The sequence below is a fragment of the Oncorhynchus clarkii genome, chromosome 20, assembly GCF_045791955.1.
Source record: "Oncorhynchus clarkii lewisi isolate Uvic-CL-2024 chromosome 20, UVic_Ocla_1.0, whole genome shotgun sequence".
In the NCBI taxonomy this organism is placed as follows: domain Eukaryota; kingdom Metazoa; phylum Chordata; class Actinopteri; order Salmoniformes; family Salmonidae; genus Oncorhynchus; species Oncorhynchus clarkii.
In genome coordinates this window covers 46,161,608-46,173,695 of record NC_092166.1, presented here as the reverse complement: position 1 = coordinate 46,173,695, position 12,088 = coordinate 46,161,608, and the positions used below count along the sequence as shown (strand labels likewise).

Here is a 12,088-nt window from a genome sequence, read left to right as displayed (position 1 = left end):
TGAGGTAGTGGAAAGTTTATTTACAACAAATGGACATAATGTGATATGCATACTACATTATGACCTAAAAGTATAAACTAACAATTAAAAAAAGTTTCAAACCCTGAGAGAAAAGATTAGAAATGTTTTTGCATGAAACTTGCTACTCATGTACTATAAACCAAGCTTTTATTCTACTAATGAAACCATACAACTACATACACTGAACAAAAATAACAATTTGGTCCCAAGTTTGAGCTGAAATAAAATAACCCAGATATTTTACACAAATCTTAAACTTTGTGCACAAATTGTTTTACATCCCCATTAGTGAGCATTTCTCATCTTCCAAGGTAATCCATGCACCTGACAGGTGTGGAATCTCAAGAAGCTGATTAAACAGCATGATCATTACACAAGGGGCACCTTGTGCTGGGGACAAAAGCCAATCTAAAATACACAGTTGTCAATGCCAGATGTTGCAAGTTGGGCAAGCATGAAAATGGCATTCTGACTGCATGAAAATGGCATTCTGACTGCAGGAATGTCGACCAGAGCTATTGCCAGAGAATTGAATGTTGATTTCTCTACGATAAGCCTCATCCAACATTATTTAAGAGAATTTGGCAGCACATCCAACCGGCCTCAACCATTGCTGATGTCCATGTTGTGAACAGTGCGCCATGGTGGGGTTATGTATGGGCAGGCATAAGCTACAGACAATAGAAACAATTGCATTTTATTGATGGCAATTTGAATGCTCAACTGATGAGATCCTGAGTCCCCTTCTAAGGTATTTGTGACCAACAGATGCATACCTGTACCCAGTCATGTGAAATCTATAGATTAGGGCCTAATGAATTTATTTAAATTGACTGATTGCCTTATGAACTCAGTAAAAGCAACAAAATTGTTGCATTTATACATTTTTGTCCAGCATCGTAATTTATGGTTGAACATCCCAGCCAATCCCACCCACCTTCCCTTCAAGAGTTCAAAGTGTTCATATTATGCACGCTCGCCTCGGATTCGCCTGGCCAGCTGGATGTCTTTGGGCATGATGGTGACTCTCTTGGCATGGATGGCACATAGGTTGGTGTCCTCAAACAGGCCAACAAGGTATGCCTCACTGGCTTCCTGTATGGGGAGAGAAAAGCCCAATCAGAATCTATTGGCATCAGTACATATTAACTTAAGTGCAGCAGCAGCAGCAGCAAACCAAGTCATCATTTACCTGTTGCATAATTAGGACTAAGGCTACGCTGGCACACCACTGCCTGGGTTGTCTACCCATGTTAGATCAACAGCCAATGGGACTGAACCAAGGTTTCCATTGGGGGGGGGACTAAGTTTCCCGATAACGTGTTCAGGAAAGAGAAGTTTACCGGACATGTATGCATAACCCATTAGGGCATCCACCCAGTGCTCAGAATATAGCAATGCATCTTAACAGTAAACCAACTAATTTATCACAGCAACCAATAAAACTGCATTGTCAAGTTGGGAATCTAAAGATTCAACTTGGATGGGTTGCTAATATGACTAGGATTGTACCTTTTGCTTCTGGACAATGAAAGTAAATATGAAAACCAATAGAACGGGATTAATGGCATAGGGGTGGGCCCAATAGGGAATGGTAATAAATGTCAAAAGTACTTAGAGGAATAAGACCATTCGACACGTCACCAGAAAGCATGACTTGGCCAGAGGAACATTGGCATCTTAAAATGTTTTGTTGTTGCTGTGGATCGTTTCAAAATCACAAGCACATTGGCCGATGCCTATTTGGGACGTCTGCAATTTGGTAAACGCAGGGCAATAAGACCTAGCTGATTGGTTACGGCTGTCGTGAAAATCTTAAGTGTGAAGCTGTCTGGAGTAGAATTTTAAAATGTTGGGACAAGGGGAGGGGTGTGTGGCGAAGATGGTCGAGTCTCTACAGAATTGCTCAGCTGCCTCCCACCAATTCAGTGTAAATTGTTTTCCCTTTGATTTTAGTAAATGTAACGTTAAGCTGTCATTTGGTTACAATTTCTGTTAATGTATGCATTAGTCATTTTACTGTTCTCATTGAGTAGAGACTGTTTGCAGAGTTTACAACCTTCTACACTTGTGAGTTTTGGTTTATTTCATAACCATTTATGAGATTTGTCAATTTCTCATTGTCTTTTGTTTGGAGTGCTCCATGTGAGCAATGAGCATGTCTGGTTCCTCAGTACTGATAATGTTGAGGGAGCGTGCGTGCCTGAGCATGCATAGAAGTGCCTAGCCTGCTGTGTGGAAATGTAGGAAAGAGGAACATCCACTGAGAACTATTTTTTTTATACTATTATTTTATAAAACTTGTTCCTCACAGGAAAATATTAGAGGCTACGAGTTCCGTGCACTCATTTATTTAGCTGCCAATGGATCAATGATTTGATGAGATTACTAGTTGAACTAGATTGTCCTGCGTTGCAAATAATCAATGCAATACCTGTTAATTTATCGTCGAATCACAGCGTACTTCGCCAAAAGGGTGATGATTTAACAAGCGCAGTCATGAAAAAAAGCATTGCAGTTGCACAAATGTACCTAACCATAAACATCAATGCCCGTCTTATAATCAATACACAAGTACATATTGTTTTAAACCTGCATATTTAGTTAAGAAATTAATGTTAGCAGGCAATATTAACTAGGGAAATTGTGTCACTTCTCTTGCGTTCTGTGCAAGCAGAGTCAGGGTATATGCAGCAGTTTGGGCCGCCTGGCTCATTTGCAAACTGTGTGAAAACCATTTCTTCCTAACAAACGCAGTAATTAATTTGCCACAATTTTACATAATTATGACATAACATTGAAGGTTGTGCAATGTAACAGCAATATTTAGACTTAGGGATGCCACCCGTTCGCTAAAATACAGAACGGTTCCGTATTTCACTGAAAGAATAAACGTTTTGTTTTTGAAATGATAGTTTCCGGATTTGACCATATTAAATGACCTAAGGCTATTTGTGTGTTTACCATATTATAATTAAGGCTATGATTTGATAGAGCAGTATGACTGAGCGGTGGTAGGTAGCAGCCGGAATCGTAAGCATTCAAACAGCACTTTCCTGCGTTGACCAACAGCTCTAAGCAATGCTTGAAGCACAGCGCTGTTCATGACTTCAAGCCTATCAACTCCCGAGATTAGGCTGGTAATACTATAGTGTCTATAAGAACAGCCAATAGTCAAAAGGTATATGAAATACAAATGGTATAGAGAGAAATAGTCCTATAATAACTACAACGTAAAACTTCTTAACTGGGAATACTGAAGACTTGTTAAAAGGAACCATCAGCTTTCATATGTTCTCATGTTCTGAGCAAGGAATTTAAGCGTTAGCTTTTTTTTGTTTTACATGGCACATATTGCACTTACTTTCTCCAACAATTTTTGCATTATTTAAACCAAATTGAACGCATTTAATTATATATTTGAGACTAAATTGATTTCATTGATGTATTATATTAAGTTAATGTTAATTCAGTACTGTTGTAATGATCATTATTACAAATGAATGTCTGCATCGGCTTTTTTGGTACAATAATCAGTCGACCTCTAGTATCTGTGTCCATATGGTAGAGGTTGGTGATATCTGAAAGTTAAGCAAACTGACTCATTTGAACTCAGGTTTATGATTAACATGACTGATTGAGAAAGAAAATGAAACTACACATATGAACATCCTAACTGCACTTAAAGTAGGAAATGTTAAGATAAATTGCTAGCTTTCCCCAACCTTGAAACTGATAAAATTATTGCATCCACTTTGCCATGGTCATCTTACAGGCTACTTATAGGCTACTTTGAAGCAAGATGCGTGTCTTGAGAAATGGTGGTGGGTGATGGGCTGAGAATTTACTTGAATGGGAGGCACGCTTCAGTTGCCAGTTGAGAAATATATTCTTTAGTTACGCACCAAAACTGTTCAACGCACAATAGCACTTAGAATTGTTGTGCAATGACTAGTTTTTAAATTATATTTCACTCCAACAGCAACCAGCTTAGGACATGCAAAAAAATCAACGCAAAATAGGCTCTGTATACTGTTCTTTAGGTCAATAACTAAAGAAAATACAGGCCAATTTAATCCCAAAGAATGATGCAAATTAACCTATAGTAACTATAGACCAATAAGCATATATCAAATGTATTTAAATCGACTGGAATTGCCAGTAATGCATAAAAGCACTATTTAGCTATTTGTTTTTTTTCTGTTTTCAGCTGCAACAGGCTTTTTGGACAAAAACAGAAACCCTCGACTATCCATAATCAACCCAAATCCTATGGTTAACTTGCCTGCAGAGCACCAATGGCAGCACTCTGGAAGCGGAGGTCTGTCTTGAAGTCCTGGGCAATCTCACGGACCAACCGCTGAAAAGGCAGTTTCCTGATCAGCAGCTCAGTGGATTTCTGGTACCGACGAATTTCTCTCAGAGCCACTGTACCCGGCCTACACACACACAGTCAGTACACATGCCAGAAGTGTCCTGTTGCAGCAAATTGAGAACGGTCCAGGTGAGAAGCGTTACCTGTATCGGTGAGGTTTCTTCACACCGCCAGTAGATGGCGCACTTTTCCTTGCAGCCTTGGTGGCCAGTTGTTTCCTGGGTGCTTTTCCACCAGTGGATTTACGGGCGGTCTGCTTGGTACGTGCCATAGCTCACTTGTAGACTTATCTGAAAATAGGTGAAATTCTAAAATGCACAAGAAACCACGTGGCGTCACTACTCAACAAACAAGGTTACTGATGGCCAGCACATTTAATATCTCGAGTTTTGAAACCAATCGTAGTGGTTGCATTAGACAGCCAACTAAATGGTGATCCCTATATCACCAGGCATGCAACTAACGTTACACCATAAAAAAAAAAAAGCTAAAAGGCTACTACTAGCTTCATAAGGATAAAGGCGCCAAGAAGTTAGCCGAGAACCCACCCACCCAGTCGGCTAGCTAGCAACACAGGATGTTTAAACACATTGGACGCAGAACGACATCTTTCTAAACCGGTATGGCGGTTCAACTGAAAGTAGCATTATTCTATCGCGCACTAGCAGACAATTTAACGCTACGTCCGATTGTTACCCCCATCTTGGTTCTAAAACCAGCTAGGTACTGTTAGTATTAACATCCAAATAAGTATCAAGCTAAACACTAAAATTGAGAAATGCCAAACCTAGCAAACGTTAACAATAGTTAAAATGTCTACACTAACGCCGTTAGAGGTTGCAACTTCGTTATGGTGGCTTGAATAAAGTTATCTTCAATGTAACGTTAGCCTCCTTAGCTAGCCATGCAGCATTTCAAAGTTGCCTGCAAGGCCTGGTTTATTTAAGTTTCATACAGTACCTAGTTAACTCGAATAGCTAAATAAGCCTGGTTGACAAGCTAACGTTAGTGCCCACGCAAACCACCTGTTTTTAGCTAACGCGCTACGTTAATTAGCTACCAACAACGGATGCAAATAATAGTTTGGGCTAACTATATTTCAATATGAACAACCACAAAACACTTACCTAGTGCATTTAGCTTGCTTAACTGAGAACAAAACAACTACTACAATGTCATTAGATTCCAGAAACACCGTTCCTTTTACGGTAACGTAGAATTTTGAACAAGAAATGGTATTTGTATTTATACTTTTCTTGACGTCTTATTTGTAGACCTGCCCACAAGCACCAGCAAAACGCATATGTATTGGTCAAACCAAAATGACGCAATACGACGCCGAGGCTTGTTTACAAATTCAATCACATTTCTAAAAGGCACTTCCAAGCTAAATATGAGATTTATATGATAAAGTAGTTTAATAAATATAATACTTTGTGGTTCATTTCCTATATATAAACTGGCATCTAGCAACAAAAATCTGAATAGTGGAAACAAAATTATTTGGAAACTTTTACTGGTCGAAATAACGAAAACGTGTATAAAAAAAAAAAGGTCGACGCATTCCTATCGAAGAAAGACTGACACATAGTACACGTAAACTCGTACATCGTCTTGGTCCGTACAATCGTCCTTATTTGTAGCGCCCCAAAAACGTAATACTTCCAGATCAACTGTTATGTCAATACCATTGTAAAGCACAATTTCTCCCCTTTGGGTCTTAAAAAAAATGGCGGGTGGGGAAGCGAAGCTATTTGAGTGATAGTGAGAAGGAGAGATGTTGTGTGGGAAAATTGCTTTTTTTTTCACTCAATCTGTCCAATTTATCACCTTATCGCCTCTAAAATGTAAATAAAACTATAAAGAGTTTATAATTTGAAGGTTTGTGTTGAATTTCAATCGGGTTTTTAGGGCGGTGCTAAAGTGATCTTAGAAGTAAACAGCTGCTTTCAGAATGATGATCGCATGCAATGATGACGCAAAAAAATGACTTGGTATCCCCCCTTACCCCGTCACTGTCCATTTCTTGTTTTTAAAGGATGATATAAGTGCTACACCTGGTGGAGAGAGATTGTAAAACAGAAATAGTTGCTTTATGCGTGCTGTACGTTACGACATGACACGGAAAGATGTAACGGAGGTTCAGTTTTTTTCAACTTTTCTCCAATACTATAGAGCCATTATCATGTCGATCAACGCTTGAATAGAAACCTAGTTCACACCCCCGATTTTGACGTCCACACAGTCGCTACAGTCCCATTAGTTTTCTTTGTAGCCTTGTAAGAATATTGCGTTTGCGCACATTTGTACTGAATGGGATGGCTGCTTGAAATAGCATTGTGCATTTTTCAAAGCCTTCAGAAAGTATTCACACCTCTGGACTTTTTCCACATTTGTACACACTATACCCCATAATGTCAAAGTGGAATTATGTTTTTCGAAATGTTTGAAATTAATTTAAAAAAACGAATAGCTGAAATATCAATACGTATTCAACCCCTTTGTTATGGCAAACCTAAATAAATTCAGGAGTAAACATTTGCTTAACAAGTCACTTAATTGCATGGACTCATTCTGTGTGCAATAATAGTGTTTATGTCACAACTTCCACCAAAGTCGGCTCCTCTCCTTGTTAGGGCGGCGTTCGGCGATCGACGTCACCGGCTTTCTAGCCATCGCCGCTCCATTTTTTATATATCTATTTGTCTTGTCTTGTTTTCATACACACCTGGTTTTCATTTCCCCAATCAATCTAATTGTATTTAACCCTCTGTTTTCCCGTGTTTTGTATGTAATTGTTTTCATGTCAAGTGATGTTCTTTCGCGCTTTACTTTATTGTTCTGTTTTTCTGAGCGTGTTTGTTTTGTGCTCCCGGTTTGGAACTATAATAAAGTGCGATTTATTTATTATACTCTGCTCTCCTGCACCTGACTTCCCCTTTATACACACCTTGACAGTTTAACGTGATTTTTGAATGAATCTCATCTCAGTACCCCACACATACAGATAAGTGCATTATGCTACATCTGCATTAACATCTGCTAACCATGTGTATGTGACAATAACATTTCATTTGATTTAATTGTAAGGTCCTTCAGTCGAGCAGTGAATTACAAACACAGATTCAACCACAAAGACCAGGGAGGTTTTTCAATGCAGACATTGAGTAAAATAAAATAAAAATCAGACATTGAATATCCCTTTGAGCATGGTGAAGTTATTAACTACACGTTGGATGGTATATCAATACACCCAGTCACTACAAAGAAACAGGCGTTCTTCCTAACTCAGTTGCCAGAGAAGAAGGAAACCGCTCAGAGATTTCACAATGAGGCCAATGGTGACTTTAAAACAGTTAAGAGTTTAATGGCTGTGATAGGAGAACCTTGAGGATGGATCAACAACATTGTAGTTACACCGCAATACTAACCTAATTGACAGTGCAAAGAAGGAAGCCTGTACAGAATTGTAAAAAATCCAAAACATGCATCCTGTTTGCAACTAGGCACTAAAGTAATACTGCAAAAAATGTGTCAAAGCAACTAACTTTTTGTCCTGAATACAAAGCGTTATGTTTGGGGCAAATCCAATACAACACATTAGTGTCGTTCTCCATATGTTCAAGCATAGTGGTGGCTGCAATATGTTATGGGTATGCTTTTAATCCTTAAGGACTGGGGAGTTTTTTTAGGTAAAAATAATTGAATGGAACTAAGAACAGGGAAAATCCTAGAGGAAAACCTTGTTCAGTCTGCTTTCCACCAGATACTTGGAGATTAATTCACCTTTATGCAGGACAATAACCTAAAACACAAGCCCAAATCTACACTGGAGTTGCTTAACCAGAATACAGTGAATGTTTCTGAGTGGCCGAGTTAGAGTTTTGACTTAAATCTGCTTGAAAATCTATGGCAAGACCTGAAAATGGTTGTCAAGCAAATGATCAACAACCAATTTAACAGAGCTAGAATAATTTTTTAATGACTAAAGGGCAAATGTTGCACATTTCAGGTGTGGAAAGCTATTACAGACTTACCCAGAAAGTCTCACTGCTGTAATTTCTGCCAAAGGGGATTCTAACATGTACTGAGTCAGGAAGTTGAATACTTATCTAAATCAAGATATGGTTTCATTTGTCATATACTGTATATACATATATATATATATATATTTACAAATGTTAGAATTTATCTACCGCTTTGAAATTAGAGTGTTTTATGTAGATCATTCACACAAAAATGACAATTCAATCCATGTTAATGCCACTGTAAGACAAAAGCCGTGTGAATACTTTCTGAAGGGACTGTCCTACACTTCCATAAAGGTGCAAAAACAGTGCTTTGATTATTCATGAAAGTCCTGTAATGCATTCACTGCAGTCACTGTAGCTAGTGACACTTTATGCACCTGATGTTAAGCTTTGATAAAAATCTTTCTGCAGCAATTTACATGTCATTTGAGCTAACAGCAGAAGTGTCTTCAGAGTTGTCATATGGAAATGGCTGGGGCTGAGGGAATCATGACAGAGTATAAGACACTGGTCATAGTTAGGACACAAAAAGTAATTACAAGAAATTCCTTGACATACTTATGCATTGTAGTGTGATTTAATACTGTGTCTCTGCATGTGTTTGTGTCTGTTATTGTTTTGGAGCAGACGTTGAGCCTCGGGTGAATGACACTGCCCAAAAGAACCAACAAAGCAGAGCAGAGAAATATCTCTTTCACTTTCTACTTCTTCCCTGGGGGTGCAACAGCAGCAGAGGGTAATGGTAGGGCATTATTGCTGGGATATGAGGAAACAAAAGGGCAATGGCGCATGTTAAGTGTTTAAAAAAACAAAGTGTTTGTTAGATGTTAAGCCTGTGTTAAAATATGCTTAAAATGACAAAAAAGCGATTGTGTTGAATTGTGTTTGGGAAATAAAGATAGACATGGTTTTAAAAAGGTAGTGGTAATATTTAATTCAGTACAGACATTTGTAGGCAGGCAGCTTAATTTACCGTGTCCCACGATTCAGCATACCCCATACCCGGGGGTAAGTTGTGCCAAGGTGCCACTCTGTTGGACAAGCTCCGTTTCAAAACTGTAATGTTAACATGAATTCTGATTATTTCCAGGGATACACACCATCCTCAAATATACTGATTGTACAAAACATTAAGAGCACCTTCCTAATATTGAGTTACACACGGAAAACTGTTGAGCATGAAAAACCCAGCAGCGTTGCAATTCTTGACACACTCAAACCGTTTGCCTAGCCCCTACTACCATACCCTGTTCAAAGGCACTTAAGTTTGTCTTGCCCATTCACCCTCTAAATGGCATACATACACAATCCATGTCTAAATTGTCTCAAGGCTTAAAAATCCTTATTTAACCTTTCTCCTCCCCATCATCTACACTGATTAAAGTGGATTTAACCTCATTATTGGATCATAGCTTTCACCTGGATTCACCTGGTCAGTCTTAATGTTTTGTACACAACTTTTTGTTGTTGTTGAAAGATTATATTTCCCTTGTTAGAGTAATTCTGATTGTGAACTTACCCCACTCTCCCCTACAGCAAGACAAACAAAAGTTCAAATTTAACCAGGCTTAGGTGAAAAATAAACATGCGGTGTACACTAAATTCAGTAGACTAGAAATATGACCAATGATAGATCGAAATATGTGGCATAGAAATGTGGCAACTAAGCATTCTCTTTTTCTCTTTCAGCAATGACATCAGCTCATGTCAAAGCAGTGGCATACCCTGCTAAGATGTCCGTTTTCCACAGGAAAGCAGACAATAAGACAGACACTTTAAATACCCAGAAATTCTGATGCAAGGAGTCAACAAGATACTTTTCAGGCACAGACTCCAAACACAAGTGTGTAGAACCAGGAGAACTCAACTTTGGTCTTCACCTCTGCTAATGGAAGAGTTCTGCTTCAACTTCCTCTGATTTGCTCTAAGAAACTATTTTGAGAGTCTTAATAAAGTTATTTGCTTTGGTAATGATAATGCTACTGGTCATGGTTTGACTATGTATTGTAAACCTTTTGATTAATAAAATGTATTTGCATAAATATCCTCACTTCGCATGAATTCACTGAAGTTGCATCAATCTACGACCATCTCTACCTTTTGTGGCAGACCAGGGAGTTTTGTCAAGACGTTTACACAGATCAGACAGGGACAGAGTTGGATTAGCTCGGTTTCCAGGATGTTAATTTAAATAACAAACAAAAATAAAAAAAATGGGGGAGACACTCTCCGGGATACTGTCTTGCTGTATCCTGTGGGGAACAAACCTGAGCTCCCTACGTTATCCCTGGGACTGAGCACGACTATAAGGGAGTAATCTCTCTTCCCCTAGTCCCTTCCCCATGTGCTGTCCTTCTGGCAGCTTTTGGGACTTGTCCAGCTCGTGAGCAATCATCCCCAATTAGTCCTGGCCGGAGAGCCCGTCGAGATCTGGAATGTCCAGCAGAAGGAGCCATCGCCTCGTGATGTAGGGCGGCGAGTCTCCCCCTGGTGGCTAACCTGCTGTACACCACACTTTATTGAAACTGAAAGGTGGGCAAGTCAGCCTTGTCCAGTAACACACCTGTCTTGTTCAGGGAGGTGAAAACAGTTACTAATAATGTGCCTTGGACTCAAGACAAGTGTGTTGTTGGAAAAGAGTATACTATTTCATGCCACATTTTCAATTACAACTTGCAGTAAAACTCCTGTTAATGCATAGCCTCGTACAAACCATCCTGATCTGCAAGCTTACATTCTGTTTTTTGTAAAAACGGCTAGTTGAAGCCGTCCGAGCAGTTGGCTGTAGATGCCCTCCCCCGCTCGTGACTTAATGCTGACTCTACTTGAGTGAGACCCCACTACAGGCAGTCCGACAAGAACCAGACAGATACAGTGCCTTGCGAAAGTATTCGGCCCCCTTGAACTTTGCGACCTTTTGCCACATTTCAGGCTTCAAACATAAAGATATAAAACTATATTTTTTTGTGAAGAATCAACAACAAGTGGGACACAATCATGAAGTGGAACGACATTTATTGGATATTTCAAACTTTTTTAACAAATCAAAAACTGAAAAATTGGGCGTGCAAAATTATTCAGCCCCTTTACTTTCAGTGCAGCAAACTCTCTCCAGAAGTTCAGTGAGGATCTCTGAATGATCCAATGTTGACCTAAATGACTAATGATGATAAATACAATCCATCTGTGTGTAATCAAGTCTCCGTATAAATGCACCTGCACTGTGATAGTCTCAGAGGTCCGTTAAAAGCGCAGAGAGCATCATGAAGAACAAGGAACACACCAGGCAGGTCCGAAATACTGTTGTGAAGAAGTTTAAAGCCGGATTTGGATACAAAAAGATTTCCCAAGCTTTAAACATCCCAAGGAGCACTGTGCAAGCGATAATGTTGAAATGGAAGGAGTATCAGACCACTGCAAATCTACCAAGACCTGGCCGTCCCTCTAAACTTTCAGCTCATACAAGGAGAAGACTGATCAGAGATGCAGCCAAGAGGCCCATGATCACTCTGGATGAACTGCAGAGATCTACAGCTGAGGTGGGAGACTCTGTCCATAGGACAACAATCAGTATATTGCACAAATCTGGCCTTTATGGAAGAGTGGCAAGAAGAAAGCCATTTCTTAAAGATATCCATAAAAAGTGTTGTTTAAAGTTTGC

The 12,088-nt window shown here is 39.3% G+C and overlaps 1 protein-coding gene across 4 annotated transcripts; it reads right to left on the bottom strand.

Moving 5' to 3' along the window:
* Nucleotides 1–6,097, bottom strand: LOC139376425 (histone H3.3A). Of its 4 annotated transcripts, none has more exons than XM_071119014.1 (4): nt 6,005–6,097; nt 4,540–4,686; nt 4,307–4,460; nt 1–1,116 (listed from the first exon to the last, which is right to left on the bottom strand). In XM_071119014.1, exons 2-4 carry the CDS (start codon nt 4,665–4,667, stop codon nt 988–990), a joined length of 411 nt encoding a protein of 136 aa, XP_070975115.1. In that variant the 5' UTR covers nt 4,668–4,686; nt 6,005–6,097; the 3' UTR covers nt 1–987. The 4 variants fall into 4 exon arrangements, with proteins under 4 accessions (XP_070975115.1, XP_070975112.1, XP_070975114.1 ...); XM_071119011.1 differs by having other exon boundaries at nt 4,540–4,704; nt 5,524–6,091; XM_071119013.1 differs by having other exon boundaries at nt 5,524–6,091.
* Nucleotides 6,098–12,088: the final 5,991 nt, after the last annotated feature.